At 36.1% G+C, this 20,335-nt stretch overlaps 1 protein-coding gene across 10 annotated transcripts in view; it reads right to left on the reverse strand.

Moving 5' to 3' along the window:
- Positions 1-456: 456 nt before the first annotated feature.
- LOC134845772 (uncharacterized) overlaps positions 457-20,335 on the reverse strand; it is a 42,685-nt gene continuing 22,806 nt past the window's right edge. For 3 of the 10 annotated variants that reach the window (XM_063862844.1, XM_063862846.1, XM_063862845.1), the window contains 3 exons: positions 2,504-5,032; positions 1,759-2,206; positions 457-1,627 (listed from right to left, as the gene is read on the reverse strand). In XM_063862844.1, the coding sequence (XP_063718914.1) occupies positions 724-1,627; positions 1,759-2,206; positions 2,504-4,844 (3,693 nt within the window). In that variant the 5' untranslated portion in view covers positions 4,845-5,032 and the 3' untranslated portion in view covers positions 457-723. Of the gene's footprint in view, positions 1,628-1,758; positions 2,207-2,503; positions 5,163-5,306; positions 6,094-12,554; positions 12,871-20,335 lie in introns of those variants that run through there. The other 7 variants (XM_063862849.1, XM_063862848.1, XM_063862843.1 and 4 more) reach the window with 7 other exon arrangements.

The raw sequence follows: 20,335 nt of genomic DNA on the forward strand, positions 1-20,335 counted from the left end.
CAGCTGATTGGCATAGAGTCAACTAAACTTTTTTGGGTACAGTTTACGAAATCTGGCATTCGAAATTTTCTTCGACTGTTTTGACCTCCTCCAAATAAAAACTGTTAACAAATAGAGTTTTTCTTCCCTAAAGTTCATTTATATTTATATAACTAACAGCTGTTGCATTGACCGCTTTTTAGCTTTTGGGATTTTTATTATTGTTGCTTATTACTTGCTCAAAAACTCTCTTGTCTTGATTTAAAAAACTTACAAAAATGTTTTCCCTTTCTTTCAATGGGGAGGAGAAATTGTAAAGTCGATCCAATTTTTCTGTTTCCATAAAAGGATATACATCAGTTGAGTTTATGCTGTTGATTTTTTAAAAAAGTTAAATCGGTCTAAATCCAGCGAAATTAAATTAATTAACAAAAACACAATTTGAAATTCAAAAATATTAATTTGGAATTCCTTTAACTTTAGCACCTCTGTCAAAATGTATTATTAGTATCAATCATCATTTACAAAATAGAGTATGTCGTAAAATATTGCATGAACCAAGTCATGTCGTGTATGTAAAACAAGCAAAGACGCGTGATAAATTTTTTCGCAGTTTCGAAACGTACAATTTTAAATTTACAATTTGATTATAATTAGGATGAAAAATGCAAAACTGGACTTAACTGCAGTTCAATTTTCCCAAAAAATTATCTGGTTAATTTACGAATTTGTTAAAAACTTCCTTCATCGGTCTGCTTTTCCCCGATTATTCCCCATACTATCCTGATCAACACGGGGCATCGGTCCCGAGTTTTGGGCGCCCATCATGCCTTGGTCATTCCCTGCCGGATGATGCTGCGGTCGCATCCTTGCCTGTGGCTGATTTCCCATATGCGGAGGGGGACCCATTCCCCCTGCACCGTTGCGGGGGTCATCGCGACTCATTGCGGTGTGCTGACTTTGTGAACTATAACCGGACTCTGTTGAGTGGTTTGGGGGGACTTCGGACAGTTTCTGACGGTCGGATCCATTCATTGAGTAATTGTCAGCTGGTGGTCCGAAGTTTGGTTTATTCTTGGAGCCTCCCGGATGTTGGTCGGTGGGTCCCGATCCAAAACTCTGATTTCTGCCAGGGATTCTTGGATCATCCTTGAAGCCAGTTGACCTTCGAGGGGGGATTTTGTCTTCGTGACCTCTGTAATCGTTTCCCGGGGGACCAAGAGGTTCTCCATTTCGTCCCTGGAATCTTCGCCCTGATCGGCGCTGGCCACCCATTCTTTCAGGAGATGACAGTCGTTCCACAGAATCACTGCTACTTCCACGTCGGTACGTTTCCCGCTCGTCGCCGAAGTTGTAGTGAGAAGGAGGGTTGTAGTAGCCCGAAGAATTATTGGCCTGACCCGGAGTTCCGGCTGCACTGACGTAGCGCCGAGCACTTTGACGACTTCGAGTGGAGGATGGACCTGAGGCGTTCATTGGAGGCGGCGGATTTTGATGATCCATGAAGTCAGTGTTCATATATGTGTTGTCGTTCCGATGGTAAGCCAGCTCATCTTCGCGTGCCGAGCTACTGCGACCCTTGCGATGAGACGGCGGGTGCCGAGAGTAGACCGATGAACTGTTATATGCATCTGAAGATTTCCGGGATCTGTGAAAAATCAAAAAAGTAGTATTTGAACAATCAAAATTTTACTTAATTCAAAAAATTTATGAGATATTGAATGACATTTTGAAAAACTGGAGGAAACTCAAAGCCGGGTTGAAAACAGTGGTTCTTGCCTCGGTGAGTGTCTTCGCGGACCCATTTCTCCAGTGTGGTTTTCCATAAATGTCGGTGACAAGTTTGCCTTTGATCTGCGAACTCCTCCTCCTCCTCCTGAGTATCCCATATCTTCGGCTCGTGGTATGAATTCGTAGTCCCTCGAATAGCGGATATCCTTTAGGTTCCGCCTTCGATCCCCGCCTCCCGCCAAATCAACGGGATGACTCGGGGGGTTCCTGGAATCGCTGAAACGGGACAGATTCACACTGCCGTATCGCTCCCGGTCATAGAGGTAGGAGTCCATATCAGAAGCATAAGCTGAGTGTCGGCCAGAAGGTGCAGTGCCTCCAATGCCTCCCGACAGGGATCCGGGACCTCCGATTCCAGACGCAAGTGAAAGATCCCGAGCAGTGCGACCCGAATTGCCCATTTGGCGGGAACTGCTTCTCCCACGAAGGGACAGACCTGAAAATACGAGCATTGACTCTGCTTTGATTCCATTTAGAAAAACCTATCTCCTCCTTGGAGAAAAATAGAAGCCACTTGTAATTTTCATAAAACTACCTATTGTTAATTTTGATGAAACTGCAACGATGGATTATAATCTTCTTCGAGGAATTTTTTTTGCTGATACTCAAGTATTCAAGTAAAGCCATCCCATGTTGATAGAAAATTTTGTAAGCAAAATATTGCCTTAGTTTATGTTTCTGCTCAATCTAACTTGAGAATATCATGGCTTTCTAAAATCAAACGTTTACTAGCCTTCTAAGTTCAAATATTGAGAACTGTCTTTGTACGAAGGCAATGAGTCGTACTCGGACCCCCTCAGGATTCCACTACCTGCACCACTTCTCTTCTTCCCAGAACGCAACATAGAATTGTACCCACTTAAGGGACTCATCTGCACGTGATCATCTAGTAGATCACCTGCCGAAGTCAAGGCCCATTTGCTACTCCCAGGTAAACTCCGTTGAGTAGCTGGTATCTTTTGCCCAACTGGTGTGTAGAGAGAGCTCGGGCCGTAATCCGAGTCTGCTCTCCGTGAGTAAGCAGATTTGCCCGGGTACAAAGAGTCTCGGTCTCTCTCCTCTTCTAAGAGACGTTCGGAGAAGGTCTCGGAAATAAGTTGGGCCAGATCTTTGAGTCTTCGGTCCTCGACTGGGTTCGGGAAAGAAGCTCTCGGGTCTAAACCCGAGCGCATATACTCGTGAAGGCTTTTGTCAGAATTATTCTTTCGTAGTCTCAGCGCTTGCCGATATAGAAGTTTGTCTTGTTCCAATTTTTGACACTCGGCGCAATTGGGAAACATCTGTGCTAATTTTGAAGCTTCGTCGAAATCCAAGTAAGGTTCAACGTGGCTGGGAATGTCAAATGAGACGGATTTATTGCGCTGCAGTTCGTGCGAAGCGTGCGATGCGTGAGCACCGTGCAAACTATGCGCACTAGTCCCAATGGAATGACTTAAATGCGAGTCGGAACTAGGCTGGTGAGTAGCGTGAAGTTTGTAAGCCAGATCTACTGGAATTCCATACCCACCACTGGATCCAGAACTACCCGATACACCGGCTAAGGAGTCTGAAATTGGTCCGTGATTTGTCGAAGTCATGTGATCCATTCCAGGGTTATGACTCCCACTGAACATATGTGCACTGCCTGCTCCAAAAACCGACTGGTTGGATGTTAGAAGGTCCTCGTGATCGAAACTTTTGGATCTAAACTTGGACCAGTTTTGACGGGAAGAAACAGGAGGGGGACCTCGATTTGTCCCATGCATGCTTGGAAGATTGTCTGAGGTGGCGGCGTAAGCCGGATTTGAGTTGCCGACGTTGCGTATACTCTGGCCCAAGCCTGCTAGATTGTTTAAATTAGAGGCGGAGTTCACTTGTGATAAGTTTGCGTCTATGTAGGAATGGGTTTTCCCAAGTGCTAAATGATGCGGTTGCTGTAGATGCTGAAAAGTTCCCGAATGATTCAGAGGCCCCAGGTTCCCAGGTGTTTGTAGGGTCCCAAAAGTGCTCGAACTATTGGCTTTTAGGTAAGGATCTTGTACCCTCTGTTGCTGGTGACTTCTTTGAGCCTGGTCAAACATTTCTTTGCTTCTTCTGAAGCGCCAATCTGCATCGTTTTCGAAGCCACCACTAGATGGGGCCAATGACTGATTTTGAACTGTCATGCCTAAGGGTTGCCCAAAAACTCCGCTGGAAGGATTCAAACCCGAAATGCCGGAGAAGGAGGAAGCATGCTGAGGCTGTTGAGGAAATTGACTCATTGGAATTGAAATTTGTCCCTGACCGCCCAAGTGATTTGCAGACTGCTGCATTTGAGCAACGTTTCTCTGTATAACCGCAGGGTTCGCGCTAAATTGGCTTATTTGTTGGGGAGTGAGCTGAACTGAGTTATTCGGTATTTGCAGAGGCTGCAGAGTGCTAAGGAAAGGCATGCCAGGCTGTGGAATTGCAGAACTCTGGCCGGTAAAAAAGTTCTGCTGTCCCGGGTACAAAATTCCACCACTTTGGTTCACACTTTGAGGATGGTACGCCAACTGCGAAGCTTGTTGGACGTTAAACGAGGCCGAGTTCGCCTGAGACGTCTGGTTGTTGAGATAACTACCTGGGTACATATTTGGACCTTCAAAAACCGAGTCAGGACTCAAGATTTTCAAATAAGAAGAACTAGTTGTCGTAACTGTTGTCGATGTAGGAACTCGGGAGTTGAGCCAGTAGTTTACAACTTGATCTGTATTTTGACCTGGACTGCTAAGATTGTCCCGGCTCGTATACGCCGGTTTTAGAAGACCCAAGTTTTCGCTTCCGTGTCGATGATAATTGTAATTTTCTGAGGTTGGATTGTATTTCGACTCATTCCGAGCTGCAGAAGTTGGACTGTATTGACTACTATTAGTTGATGGTTTTAACGATCGGCTGTGAGTTCTACTAGGAGAAATTTTGCTTGTAGCCGGTTGAAAACTTCTTGAATCAGGGTGTGATTTTCTGCTGTGATCGCCGGCGGAGCGTAGCGATGAGACTAGCGGAGTGTTGGATCCTTGAATCGGACATAGTCCCAAACTACTGGCAATATGGGATTTGAAATGCTCTTTGGACATGGGACGGTTTCACAAGAATCCTCAAGAGTCCAAGTATCAAGTTCACTAACTATTCTCCCCGCGTCTGCTTTTTTGTCTTCGCGAAATATTATCGTCTTCTTTTCTGTCCGAATTATTGCGAGTAAAGGCGGCGTTGTAAAGCTTTGCTTAGCGACCCGAATAAAAGATATTGAATGATTCTCGATATTCTGAAACAAGAATACGGCAAATAAAAAACGTTCAATCGAGTCGCGAGAAACAGATTATTTGCTGCTATATGCTATAATTATGCATATCAGAGAAAAAACTATCCCAAGCAAAACAATCCAATTATGCCAATACCATGAAAATTTTCTGGCCTTAAATTTGCTTTGATTTTCAGATGAACCTTTTTAGCAACCAAAAAATACAATTTGTACTGCAAAGTTATCAACATTTTAAAGACTGGATACTAGCGAATGACACGTTTGTTAAGTTCCACACATGGTCAGATCCAAAAATTTGGTGTAGGGGCGGATTTTCAAACAAAATTCAAAAAACTTCGACCGTTTTTAGGTCGAGCAAATTGGGTTTCCAAACTCTTTTGAAACACCAAAAAGTATTAAAGCCAAAATGTCTGCGTCACCTGTTTTCGCCCTAAATGGTATATTTAGGCACTTTAGTGAGGCTATTTATATGCCTTTGAAGTTCAGCTGAACTCAGTGTTGAATAAAAAAGAAAGGATAAATAGAAGTAATTTTTAAAAGTCAGACCAGATTTGGATCAATCAGTCCTTTTTCAAAAGGGAAAAGTTTTCAAAAAGTTCAAATTTTTATTTGATCTTTTGATAGTTTTCTGTCAAAACACTCCTAATGCTGTGTTTTGCCGAAAAAAATATGCCACTTTTGGGTTTTTTTTGGGAAGATCTGAACCACAAATTGCCTGTTTTCACAGGGCACTCGCTTCAAATTTAGTAACTTTTGTCAGGAAAGTCTCCTTTAGAAATTGTACATTCAGTCCAGCAAACACAATGTCGTAAAATACTTCTAAAGGGCAAACGCTTTGGGGTAGCGAAAGGAAGTCAAGTTCCCGGGGATTCAGATTAAGTCAAAAATTTCCGATCAAAGTGACAAAAAGTGTGCTGATGAAGGGATAATACAGTAATGGTGTGACTCTCTAACAGCAGCGAACCGGACAGCGGCTGTTAGCGGAAATTGGATTTGAATTGGTTTGGTTTTTGATTTGTTATTATTACCAAATGGGACTCTGATTTGAAAACTGATGGCCAGCAATATTTCACCAACAATGCTCGGATTTGGTTGATTGGCAGAGCGCTTTAGCTCTTTGTTCTTTATTAATAACCTATACTCCCCGATATGCTCCGTTATTTCCTGCCTCAGGGGCCAAATTCGAATTACACTCCAAATTACATTATAAGGCATCAACAATAATCAATACGCTTTCAAAGTCGCAAATTTTTCACACAGATGAGAGAAAAAAATCACTACCATTTTTTTCAAAATCATCATTGCAGTCAAATCGTATTTGTCACTATTCGTAAGAGAAAGGTTCCTACATTTTTTGTCAAAAGCGATCTGTTGTTAAAAAGGGGACATCTGCTCATTGAAAAAAAACTGCTGGAAAAATGCAATAAATTGAGCCAGGGACAATTTGTTGACGCGTATTAAAAATTACTGACAGATTTCACGCAAGCTCAATTCAGAATAGCCTAATCAGTGGACTTAGAATGTCAGTGGCGTCACTACCAAAAATGGCACCTCTAAAAGCCAGTTTTAGATAAAGCCAGTTTTTGCTCCGGCAGTTTATTCGTTATTTTGCGGCTAAACGCTGGAGGGGGGGGGGAGGTAACGAATAAGTTAGGGACGAGTCTTTGGACATTTCAACCCTCTTCAGGTTATTATTGTCTAATGAGACATCTTATAAGTTGAATGGCATTTTCTGCTCCTTAAAATCCCCTTCAAGACTAGTTCTAACAGCACCTAGAAACGCCACAGGACAGCGTTTGATTATAAAAACATGGAATCAACAGTACAATCCCCCAATCAATTTAGGGGGAGAAAATACAAATTTTCACAAGATAACTTTGAAAAGAATGCTATATGACTTACTTAACTAATTCAAGTATCAAACATAATTAAAATGTCGTTTTTTGACTAATTTCCTTGCCCATCAAAATATAAATTGAAAGGAAAACTTCAAAATAATTGGGTTTTGTGCGTTTATATGATATAGTATATACTATACGAACAAAATTTTCAGAACTAACAGATCAATTAGGAGGCAGGTTGTATGTACGGTTGATCCAAAGTATGATAATAAAACAATATGAGAAAAGTTGTTTAAATTCGAGCCATACATCCAATTAATGAAACGTTTAGAAATCAATGATCATATCTTAGACGGATCCAATACATCCTTACAATACCTTAGATGGAGCCATACATCCAATTAATGAAACGTTTAGAAATCAATGATCATATCTTAGACGGATCAAGCTAATTATTTTGCCAATTGGAAAAAAAATCTCCGACCGGTCTTAAATTTAGTGTAATTGTTCCGACATTCGAAGAAAAGGGCGGAAAATTTCAGCTCGGGCGGGGTAGTTTTTTCGCCAGACCAATTTCAAACTTTTTACTAGCAATTTTTGACAAATTTTTTTTGCCTGAAAAGTATTGTTGTCTTGAGCTCAAACATTAAAAAAATATTTCACTTGTGATCATTGTTGTGAGGTTACGAGAGTTCAAAAATTGCCAATTCAACCAATTTGGGACAATTAACGCGCGATACATTCCGGGCTATTAACGCGTACAGAGACTTAAGCCGTCTCCGAAATTTCTTCTAACTGAAATTTGAGGCCTGCTGTTTGATCTATTTAATACTTTGCTATATGCAAAATAGGGCACTTTGTACTTTGTATAGCGAGTAGGCGATGATTTGAAAAACTAAAAAAAACCATTACTTTTATCTTTTTTTTTTGAAAATTTCATCAAGTTTTTATAAAGCAAACACAACTCCCTTTCCATGAGAAAAATCACCTCCTTCTTAGATCAAGTGAACAAGCTTCCCCTAAATTTTAATGGCAATTGTATTGTGCGATAATTGTCCGAACTTGGCCAAAACTATTTGGTAGTCCGTAAACCGCCATAACTTTACGAAAAAAATCACAGGTTATACATTTTTTCAATTTGAGCTTTGTGCAACAATATTTTTCGAGTGGTACAAAAACTTTGGACAAAAATAGCAAGTTCAACAGTCGAAGTTTACCAAGAGAAAAAAAAAACAAAACCGGGCACAAATATTCCGGCACTTTCTTCAAAAATCCAAACAATTACTCCAAATTTAATAAAGAGCAGAGAAAAATTTTGGCCTGTTTGGACAAAAAAATCAACTTGATTCGTCTAAGATACGATCATTTACCTGAAAAATTTCATTAATTGGATGTCTGGCTCAAACTTCAACAATTTGTATAATCATGTTTTGTTATCATGTTTTATTATTATATTTTCTTATCGAAGTTGGAAAAAGAACAAGTATTGAAGCCTAATGATAGCAAAAATGTATGCCAAATGTATGCATCAAATTTTGCAATGTTTTTTTTTTTACACATTGTCGGATGTTTCAACACAAAGACGAAACGGAACTTCGCACCACTTGCGACACAACACAACCATAAAAAAGCGTAAGTCGAAAAAAATGAAAAATGGTTAAAAAACTAGGTAGATCAAAATTTTCGTATGCCTCGATGAAAGACATATAAGACCCAGCTAAAGCTGGAGGTACGTGCTTCATCTTTTATTGAGTTTGTTATAATGATGCGGAACAAAATGCGTTATTTCAAAAATTGGATTTGCCCAAAACCTTAGTTGTTTCTCTGATAAAAAAGTCAGAGTCAAAAATTTTTTCCTAAGCAATAATTAATGAGTAGCCGCTTCTACAGGAAAAATTTGTGCAACCGCTTCTTTCGATTAAAGTTTTCAAAATCATGAAAATTCAGAGAATCATACCTTTGTGTTTAACAAAATTGGTTGGAGCGTCTTATTCAGAAGAGATTCATTCAACCTGTACTTTCGATTGAATTCAAAAACCTAGGCATTGCAGGGTAGTTCTCGAGAAAACTCGAGTAGTTTCAAAAACGGTCAAAAAAAGAAAGCTTTGCCTTCTCCGAGGGCCATAAATTTGCGTATCAAAAAACTTCGGCGTAGTCAAAACGAACTTCATACAACCTATTTTTTGGATCAAACCCTAAACTTCAGATATAAGAGGGTGTTTTTGGTATAAATCATGAATTTTAGAAAAAAAAGCTTAAAAAAAATTACATTTGCGAAGACAATAACTGTTTGTGAGAAAAATGATGAAATGCTGCTAATGAAGTGGAGCTTCCTACCACCAACAATCTACCACAATCTTGAGTTTGGGTCGTTATTTTTCGAGAAAAGTTTAAAAACTCAAACACGTAAAAAATGAAAAAAATTGACAATACCGAGGGCCATAGTCTTATGTGTTAAAAAAGTTTGGGCGTAGCAACTTCTATCAATCAAATTTGTTCTTATAATTGGAACCAAAATCTCGGATGTGCTAAGTTAGTTTTTGAGAAAACGAAAAAATATATAAAATATCGGTCCTATTTTTCCTCCACATACTTTTTTGAAGGCTGTAGACAAAGGGGTAAGTAAAGCTTAAGAAGATCAGGGGAGTATGCAATTACACAAGAGTGCAGGTCGGTTTTCTAAGGCACTATTGAAAATCGGTATTAGTTTTTTTAAAAAAAAAAAGCTAAAATTAAATTTTTGCATTGTGATAAATTTTTCTAAAACGTCTAAGAAATAACCTAAAAGACCAAAAACCATACCAAACATTTTCAAAATACCTTTTTATCAAACAGGAATTTTTGGCAACCATGCCAAGAAAGACATTTGAATTTCATATTAGCAACTGAACGAAAGGTTTAAAGCGGAAACAAGGCTGACAATTTTCGAGCTGACACCAGTTGGGCCGAAAAAATACTGATTTTTTGAAAAACTTTAAAAAGTTTCAGTCCCACCTAAAAGTACCCTGTACTAACTAGTACCCGCTCATTAGTTAAAATTGAATTTTCATGAAATTAAGCATGTCAGCTGACGAGCAGGTCAATTGCAGAGCTTGTCAAAAGATTCAACTGATTTTGTTAAAATAGTTATTTACCCAAAAAAAATCTAGATACGGATTTGATAACGCTCGCTAGTTGCAAGCTTAATCATAACACTGCTTATCGTGTAAAAGAACAATCTTGTGGTTTTCGCATACGTCCAATATCGTATGCTCATGCAACATCCGGATATTTTAGTCAACGTTAGAAAAATATTTGGCTTTTGATTATAAAATTTTTCTGCTCAAATGTTTGTCGAAACTTTTTTTTACAAAGTAGACTCTTTTTCGTCTCGTCCTCCACACTTCATACCTATTGGCATCAATTTTATGGTGCAACGATTGATTTTACAAAGTTAATTATGAAGTCCAAATATATTTGTAATGACCTAATTACTCACTTTGTCAATTTTCATCAGAAATGAACAAAATTTTAGCTTGTAAAATTTTGAGGTACAGGGGTTAGGAAAAACAGCATGAAAAGTTCTATGACCATTCTACAGGAAGAGAATCAATATGGACTCAGATTTTTATAATACGAACTTCTGATTGCTTCATCTGATTTTAAAAAAAAAACATATTCCCACGGCAATTTCAATTTCAACTCGATAGATTTTGCGTCTAGTTACACCGTATTTAACTTTTGCCATATTTGCTGGATTCGCTTATTTTTAAAAAAACAATTAAAACGTGCTGAATGAGATGAGTATCTTACAATAGCCGTACTGCTTGCATTAAGACGAAGCCATTGAAATAGTTTTAATTAAAATTTAGGTTAAAATTTTAACTGAATAAGTTTTTTTTCAAAACTTTTTCTCAAAATTTATTTTTAATTTACTCAATTTAACAATTGATTCTAGAGTGTGATGAATTGATACAATTTAGAATGGGTAACATTGAAATTAAAACATGAAAATTTTGATGCCCCAAAACTTTTTACAGGCTTGTTTTCAAGGATATGCTTTCTCTGCCAAGTTAAGAAAGAATTTTAAAGTTTGCCGTGAGATTAATAAATAACTTTTAAAAGCCAAAATAGCATTAAAATTGATTTCAATTTCAACTCTTGCTCTCATCATCATATCAAATTTTCTACCTAAGTTTAGCAAAAATATTGCCTTTTGATGATACGCCACAAACATAACAGTTTTCATTGTATCAAAATTGATACTCTTTTCTTAACTTCAAAAATAAACTTTTGTCAAAACTCTAAAAAAAATAACTCCCGGGCAGAATTGAAAGTGTATAATGACAAGTATAATGTCATTAGAAAGCTTTGAACGGAAGTTGATCAAGTTTCAGCAAATTTTGTTTCAACTTTCGAGCAAAAACTTTCGTTTGGGGTGGTTTTTGCTTGCGTGGTTTGTTTATTCAGTCGAATTCGAAAAACCGAGAAAATGATTTTTACCAAAAAACAATTTGAAAGCACATTGAAAATATTGAAACTTCGAGGTCAAATGTAAAAAGACATTTCATTTTCTTTTATTTTTTAATAAAATTCTGGGGGTTCAAAAATTGCCAATTTAGCCATGCTGTGGACTCTTTTACGCTCTCTGTGAAGATTTTATCCATGATGCTGAAAACGTAACGCGACTTATTCAAGCGTACGAATTATAGCGGCATACGAATCTTTCCCAATTGAATCGGGCAAGCTAATCGGTCTTAAAAATTTTGTACTGCTCAAATTTCCATATTTGATGTTTGATATTGTTCAAAAACAATGGTTTTTGTTTTTTTTTTATTCTCGTAACAGTTTATCAATATCAATTAAGGGGCAGTCGGAACATCCAGGGATTTGCCCTGATATACGAGCAGTTTTGATTATTATTCGATTTATTTCACTCAAGGATTTTTGTAAATTTGAATGAAATTTATGGCTGAAAATAACCAAACGTTGGTGAAAGTAAGTTTATGGCTTATCCTCAAGATTGGTTCAAAACTTTGACCCAAAAAAGCAAGTTTTTTTTTCATGAGAAAGTGGCTGAAGCAAAGTAGAAGAACTAGTTTAGGAATTTCTTTGCTATAAAAAAAAAACGATTTCATTGCTCAACTTCAAGTCAAGTCTTCAAAATTTGATGTTACTTGTCACAGAAACCATGTAGATTTCAAGATATCTAAAAAAACACATCTTGGATTTAATTTGTGCATCAAAAAATTACTGTTGCGGTTTCAATGTCATCTATTATAGATATGAATCAAAAGCAAGTAAATGCTAAAAAGTGGCCAAAATAGCTTCAAACTTGTTCATATGAAAAATTTCTAAAATTTCTAATCATTTTTGTTTGGAGAAAATAATTAGCTCAACTCTTCTTGGTGCGTTTTTAATGTCGCCTAGTAGATAACGGATCCCGTTAATTCTTTTTAAATGAAATTTATGATTGTGCTAGTTCGTAGCTGTTTGTAGTTAACGCTATTTGGAAGTTTTTCAGATCGAGGAAACAATAAAAATTATCATTCGACAAGGCTAGGTCAATGCCGACAAACCCATGCGCAAAAAAAATTTGAATGCTCCGAGATTGGACAAACATTTTCGACAAGAAGTGAAGTTAGTCAATAGTCAGACAGAATTGAACCGCAGAGACATTACTGATCATAGCGACAATAACTTACCATCTGCAAAACTTTTTCTTTGTCTAAATTAAATACGATAACGCCAACACTTATGGTAATACACATAGAGTATGCCAGAAAAACGGCAAAGGTTTATAAATCAAAAAAGTAGTTTTGACAGTTTTCATGGCTTATTACACCCTTGGTTTTGGGTAGCAAAAAGCATTGGTGTGGTAATTATCATGACAAATGCGCGGGCGGAAATTAAAAAGGAACTGTAGCCTGAAATGACGCGATAGGTGGTGCTAGAAGCGAAAGGAAACACTAAGACAAAAATATGAATTTATTCCGCCATCTCATCTATCTTGTTTTGCATATATTTGGGTGGCAAAGAAAGAAATTAGAATTGAAAGAGAACAGCAAGATTGAGGGTCTAAAAGCAAAAAAGAATATCAAAACATAGTATTGTGAAAATTCAAAAACAATTCGTCTTTTCTTTGCCCATTTTATGACAGATTTTATAGCACAAAACGAATATATAAGAGATTGTTCAAGACTAAACAGCAACACTGAAGCAAAAATGAGAAAAAACGGGAGAAAAAGACAAAAAAAAAGAAGAGAAAAGACACAGAAAAGCATATAGGAACCAAGAAGACCTATGCCACCATCCATACTGCATCTAGGCGAGTAGTACTACTTGTTGTGTCCTTTGTATACGAGCGGAAGAGCGCCACACATCAAAAGACACTTGAATATTTTATCTCATTTCTAACATCACCATTCATATTACAAGGGCCATGCTCTGTTAACTTGAGTGGTGGAAAATATACTGGTATATTATACAGGGTAGGAGTACAAAAGTGGTATTTAAATTCCCCCTAACTTGACGTGAACAAGCATCACGGGAAGGAGAGGGGGGGGGAGGGGGGAAGGGGATGTTAAAACTAACGATGGGTGTACTGGCAAGCTGTTAAAGGGGAGGGGGGTTGACGTGGTGTGGAAGCAGCAATGGTTGGCGGGTTTTGGGTTTTCCCTTGTGGTTTTCCTTTTCCTATTAGACCGGGAATGGGTTATAAAAGGTACTTCAGACGTAGAGATCACTAATTTAATTACCAGATTTGCTCTAAATATACATTAGGTCTTCATTGTAAAATTGCTGCATGATACCAAGCTACTTCTTTTGTGCTTCTTTTGAGCTGACCATGCAAGTGAATAATCGGTTTCATTTTACGTCGCACAGGATTTTCCCATCGCACTTCATCATCACAACGAAAAAAAAACAGGAAAAAAATAAATAAACAGGGGAACAAGCGAAGGGGGGGGGGTGATAGTTTTTTCAAGAAAAAAAACGAAAAAAATTTGCCCTCTTTTCTTGCTCCACAACTGATTCAGAGGTAGATGTTCAAAAAAACTGTCAAATTTTTGATGATTTCTTAGCTCTTCAAACGCATTAAGGACCCCAGGAAAAGCTTTTGCAAAATAGTCCAAAAAACCGTTTTAAGGCACTTCCAGAAGATTTTGGCCAAATAATTTGTTTGTTTTTTTTTTCGTCGCGCGCGCCCCTTCAAAAGTACTCTCAATAGGTCGGTCGCCTGAAAATGGCTGGCATAAAATATTACCAAAGGGGGGCTTTAGAGTTAAGGAGTTTCGGGACAAATTCTTGCAAAAATTCTGGCTAAGTTTCTTGCGAATTATAAGAAATTTTTTTGAAAAATCTTTCAAAATTTTGCATTCCTAAGACCACTGAGCTTCTTTTTGTTGTATGAATTTTACAATAACATTAAAAACACGTCTCCACGTCTGCGACGCTATATGAGCTTTTGACTTTTGATGCTAGAGTGCTCAAAGAATCAGTAAAATCCTAATTGACTCCAACGAATTTGCTTACAGTTATTTTTCTATATCAAAAATTTTATACCCAAAGCAAATTCATTAATCGGTTATGATTTTTAGCTTTGACATTGAATGAAAGAAAAAAAAATTTAGGTATATGGCAATTTTTGGTTCCAATTGTTAAGGCGTTTGAAATGAAAATTTTCCATGGAAATATTTTTTAACCCAATGAAATAATCGACCACTGCGGTTCGAAGAGCAACAATAAATCACTTGCAATCAATTTTCGTGAAAATATACAGATTGAAAACTGCAATTTTTTAAATCAAAATATTGGCCTAACTTATGCGATCAAATAATAAAAACTATCAATAATGCTCAATCAGCGCATCAGGCGCTCAAATTTTTATGATTCCCGTTAAATCTGCGAATCGCTTAAGCCAAAAAAATTCCAAAAACATACAACAACTTAATGACAACACTCCGAAAAAAATTTCAATCTTTGAAATTTTTAATTTGAAGTAATAGTACAGTGTTGATTTAAACTATCCGGACATACTGAACAAAATTTGAAGTTTCAAACGCGTTTTTGTGAAGTTGGAGTTGAAAAAAATTGCTTAGAATTTCAACAGAGTTAATGTGGTGCAATTTTTTTCTCCAAAAATCTCAACCAAAATTTACCCAAGAAATGAGACGCGCGCTTTTTTCATTCATCAAAACAACGCTTAAACTACCAAAATAATTGATGAGAAAATTATACAAAAAGAAGCTTTGCACTCATTCCAACAAAATTCTATAAGGCTTAAACTTCAAATCCAAAAATCTGTAAAAATAACTTTTTTGGTTGATAGCCAAAAAGTTCATTTTTACTATATAAAAATCAAAATCTTTGATTTAGAAACAAATTTCAACGTTTCGCGCAAATTTTTGTAAGTTTATCCCTTCTAAAATTTCGTTCAACTGTGTGAGAAACTTCTCTTTCAATTTTTTCATCAATTAATTTGATATTTTCAGCATATTTTTTTATTAAAAAAAACTAACGTGACGCATTGTTGGGGTAAAATTTTGGCTGCGAACTTAGAAGAGAAAATTTGAGAAAAATGCGTTTGAATTTTCGAAAGTGTTTTGTTGCGTCCGGTTAATTTAAATCAGCACTAAATCAGACTCAATGTTTAAGAAAATAGCCGAAAGCAAGTATGAAGATAAAAATAAGGTTTCTGGCATAGTATAAAATACATATACCATCGAGTGACACATCGACAAAAGATGCAGCTGATACCTGCAGCGCTGTTTTTGAAGTTTTGCTTAAGTATAGAGAACTTTCTGATCTTACGTAGTTATGTTTTTTCTTTTGCATTAAAGATGAAATGAGGTCATTCAAATTTTGTAAAAGCGGTCTGCCAAGTTTTCGAAAATTTTTTTTGATCAAACACGAATATGTAGATGGCTGGTTTATTTCTTACAAGGCCAGTAAATTTAGCTGAACAAATTTAATCATGATTTTCGACATTTCTAAGTTAGGTAACTTTATGATTGTTTCATCGTAATTCATTGGTATACTGAAGTTTGTGTTAGTGTGAAAATAGAATTTGGGTTGAAATCGAAGTGGTCTAGCAGGCTAAAAAACTGGTTTATCACTAAAAGCACCTCTCCGTGTCTCGGCGGCTTTTCATTGGGTTGTTTCTTTCCATTGCACTTAGTTGAACTCAAAGGTTTTTCTGCAGCTCAAAGAAGACCTTCATGTACTTTATCATCCATTGATCTGCATCGCTCAACATTTTCAAGCATCTGCTGACATGAACATTTTTTTCGTTTGAGTGCAAAGAAAGCCCATAACGGATTTTGACCTTCCAGTTTTTGGTGGGTTTTAATAAATAGCTTTTGATGTTTTTGGGTCCACATAGTTTTGATTTTCCAACTTGTCGCCCTTCAACCCTTCAGCTTCTACTGATGAGCGCCAAAATATGTTTACCAGTTGTGAATCATCTCATCTGTTGCATTGAAAAAACTGCCTGAAGTTTCAGTTTTTGATTTTAATTTATAATTTTTGCTCATCTGTAAAAAAAATGTTGTCTGCTCTTTGAATTTGCGCTTCTGCGATTGATTTCAGCCTTTTTTTTCATGCATTTGATGAGCTGAGACATTTTTTTTTCGCTCTGGGATAAAAAAAGTATTGTCATGGCTTAGTAGCCGGCAATCTCAGTCTTTCATTGTTTTCTCTGTCAGGGGCAAACTTTCAAGCCACAGCTCGCTTTTCGTGAAGTTGCTCTCAAGTTTTTTTTCGTTTTTGGTGCCATTTTTGTTGCCAAGATTTTGAAAACACACAATTTTCAGAGAATCTATCGATTTTGTAGATATTCTCAGAATCGCTAACGATTTTGAGGTGCAATTTGTAGTAAGACGCGATCCTTTCCCTTTTGTTTTCTTTTCTATATTTGCTGTGTCTCACAAAGGTGTCAGAGATTTGACTATTCGAGGATCAAAAATAAGGTGCGAACCAACATATAACATAAAAATCAAAAAAAAAATTCTTAGACCTGAAAATGGGCTACGTTTTCAATGATTATGAACTATTTTCTTTTGACAATGGGGGATAAAAAAAGGCTGAATTGATGCATTTAGTTTTGGGGTCACGAAATATTCTTCAGCCGCAAGCTTTTTTTAAGATAGAATGAAGATTTTTGTCTCACCCAAACAGATTTTTGAAATTGAATCAGGTCTGCTTGTGGGCTTATTTTGGCATCATTCGCAAAACAGATAAAGGGCTAATTAAGATCAACAAATTCAATCTGCACCTTGAAACTACTCGGCGTTAAGCATGAAACTATCAAAACGGCTTGTTAAAAAGATTTTCAGATTCTATTTTTATCAGAGCAGTATTTTCAAAACATTTTTTCTTTTGACATTTTTTTAAGTTAAACTTATAATTTACTGTAAACAATTTTTTTTAAATGTTTTGGTTTTTGTTTGAAAAAAAACTGCTAATCAACTCTATCTTGCAATTCAAACTGAAAAATACAAGCTTCACCGGCTGCTGCGCAAGAAGAACAGAAGGTTCCGAGAATAGTTTTATAATTCTTTCTTTTTCTATATGATTGAAATACAAGAGAAAGAAATTCATACTGATAAATCAATTGGCGCCATCTGAAAATTATGTCCATATATAATTTTTTGTAAGTATAATTTAGAAAAAGTATTTTTAAAAGATTTAACCATTATTACAGTCAGATCATGAAAAATTCATTGTGCAAAAATGAAACAAGTGGAAAAAAGTATATTTTGTAGTGAAAAACGCTTTTTGTACATAGTTTCAAAGTAAAAAGTAGTCCAATAGAATCATTGAAAAAAAAGTTAACTATTTGGGTACTGAGTAAAAATCAATGATTTTGAATATGACATTCAAGATCAACGGTATAAAACGGAAGAAAACGAGGGCATTGCGATAACCCTGACTGCCTATTAACATGCAAATATCTTTTTAATTAGGTGTTTATTTAGAAGAAAAACAAATTAGATTATTATCTAATTAATTTCGAAATCACTTTTCTTCAAGTAAAAAGAGTTTTAACTCCGAATTGGGCTTTCGACAAAGATCACGTTTATAAAAATTGCACATTTGGTTGAATTTAAACTGAAAGTAGCAAGCAAGCACGTCTTTATTAACCAATTGGTTCGCAGAAAGCAATGAATCTTTGAATTATTTGAAACGTATTTTAGATTCATTAGAGCCAGCTATTGATTTGGTAAATAAAAATTTTGTGCAATTTTTTAAACTAAATTTTCCGAAAATTTTATTTCTGAAAGTGAAAAATCTTTCAAAATGTCATAGCTCGGAAGTTAAAAGATTTGAGGCAGCCATGCTTGAAGGCCAAAATTCGCAACATCTGAGAAATTCGGGATGTGCAAAAATATCATAATATTGCAAATCAAGGCTTTTGAAAGAAAATAGATTTGAGAATATCAAATTTTGATAAGTTATTGAAATCTAAAGGTTTTGAAAATTTATGAAAAAATAACACAAGTTGTAATATCTTGTAAAGTAAAATTCTTAGGTTATTCATATGTGTATGCGAATTTTCAACTTGTGGAATAACCCTGACAGCACATCATCATAAGTTTGCCAATTTCCAAGATTTTGTGAAGTTTTTAAAATCTAAGTTTTTTTAAAAATTTATGAAAAACCCCCACCATAGGGTTGCTAAAAATAAGGCTTGTAAAATCTTTTAAATCTGTACTTTTTGAAAACTTTAAAAAACATAAAAAATGTCATATCTCGGAACACTAGTATGACCACTAAAACCAAATATCTACCTCCAAATATGTCTGCTCAATTTTTTTTAATGCTTCAAATCTAAATTTTTTTGAAAGTCAAAAGATCAAAGAAAATCTCAAATCACAGAAGCTAAAAAGATTTGGGCAGACATTTTTGGAGCCAAGATTTGTAATCCTTCAGAGTATCCAGACAGCACCCTGTTTTACGCCAAGGAATTTTAAACTTTAGCGTAAGTAATTCAAATCTCGAAACTGAAAACGTTTCTCAAAACATCACTAAGATCTGTCTAGACATTTGGTTTTGATCTAAAGAAAGATTTTGAGTTGATACTTTTCCATTTTTTGGATTGAAAGAAAAACTTCATGATTTTTGCTTGGACAATTTCCCCAATGGATTTTGTTATAAGTTTTCTGCTCCTTCACCATTCTGCTCATTAACTGGCCAACGAATAAGCCATTGTCTAGCTACTGCAAAGTAACTCTGTTATTGACTCTAGATATGCGGGACAGTAACTGGTTTTTTTTTCGGAGTTCTACCCTATGCTTACAAACTTGCAACGCGTTGAAACGACGGTTAATTTATGATATAAAAAAAAAGAAGTTATGCATTCACTACCCTATGTTAGAACATTTAGGTAATTAGTAATCCAATAACTAATGTTGTCTAGGAATTGAATTGAAAGAAAAACGACGGCATCAAAATTACAAAAATAAAATTTTACAATTTAAATGCTAGACAATGTTTACTATTAGATTAGTTACTACCTAAATCTTATAACATTGTGTACACCAGAACGCATAATTTCTTCTTTTATAACTTAAAAGTGACCGTCACCTCAACGCCTTGCGAACTTGCAAGCAGAGGGTAAGAATCTGTGCGAGAAATAAAATCGGTTGTTGTGGACTTTATACAGAGAGTCAATAACTGAAATATTTTGCAGTACCTGTACAATTGCGTATTTGGTGGCTAGCCAAGAAGCAGAATTGCCAAGGAGCAAGAAGGGTCTAGGAGCAGAAAAACAAACAAAAACTGAAATAATTGAGCTAATCGATAAAATCAATTATTGGAATCGTCATTAACCTCAAGGAAATGAGTAAATTATACATTAATTGTATAAAGTGACTAAGTTTTTTCAACCGAAGTTTTTTGTTAAAAAATACTGATAAAATTACTCAATTTATGCATAATTTAATCGATTCTTAGTTAATATTATCAAGTCAAATACTTGTGTTCAGGGACAGATCCAAGATTTTCAGGAGGGTGGTTTTAGGCACTTTTTTGGACCGAAAAGGTGGACCAAAAATTATCACCCTCCCTCAAAAATAATACATATAAGCGCCGAATGCGCCTTTAAAAAAAATTAGGGGTTCGAATCCTTGAGAAAAATTTTAGGGATTCAGAGGGTCGAATCCCTGAGGGAGCAGGCCGTCCTGCTATTGGACCATTCTGCTTATTGCTTCGCCTCCTACGTATTCATACTGCTCACTAAGTAGACAAATTCAACATTAACCAATCAGAACCGAGATTAAAAAGCAAACGTATGAAACGAATGATTAACAATGTTTTCTTTCCTATATTTGTTTTTTTATTATTTCGATTCTGATCAGTTTATATAATACGTATCTACTTACTGAAGATTGTAAATACGCGGTTGTCCACATACAGACAGCACTCAAAATAACAAGTAGGAATGCCGGTGTTGCGATGCTTGAGTGAAACTTGTGAAAGCCAGAAG

Source organism: Symsagittifera roscoffensis, chromosome 5, assembly GCF_963678635.1.
Source record: "Symsagittifera roscoffensis chromosome 5, txSymRosc1.1, whole genome shotgun sequence".
In the NCBI taxonomy this organism is placed as follows: domain Eukaryota; kingdom Metazoa; phylum Xenacoelomorpha; order Acoela; family Convolutidae; genus Symsagittifera; species Symsagittifera roscoffensis.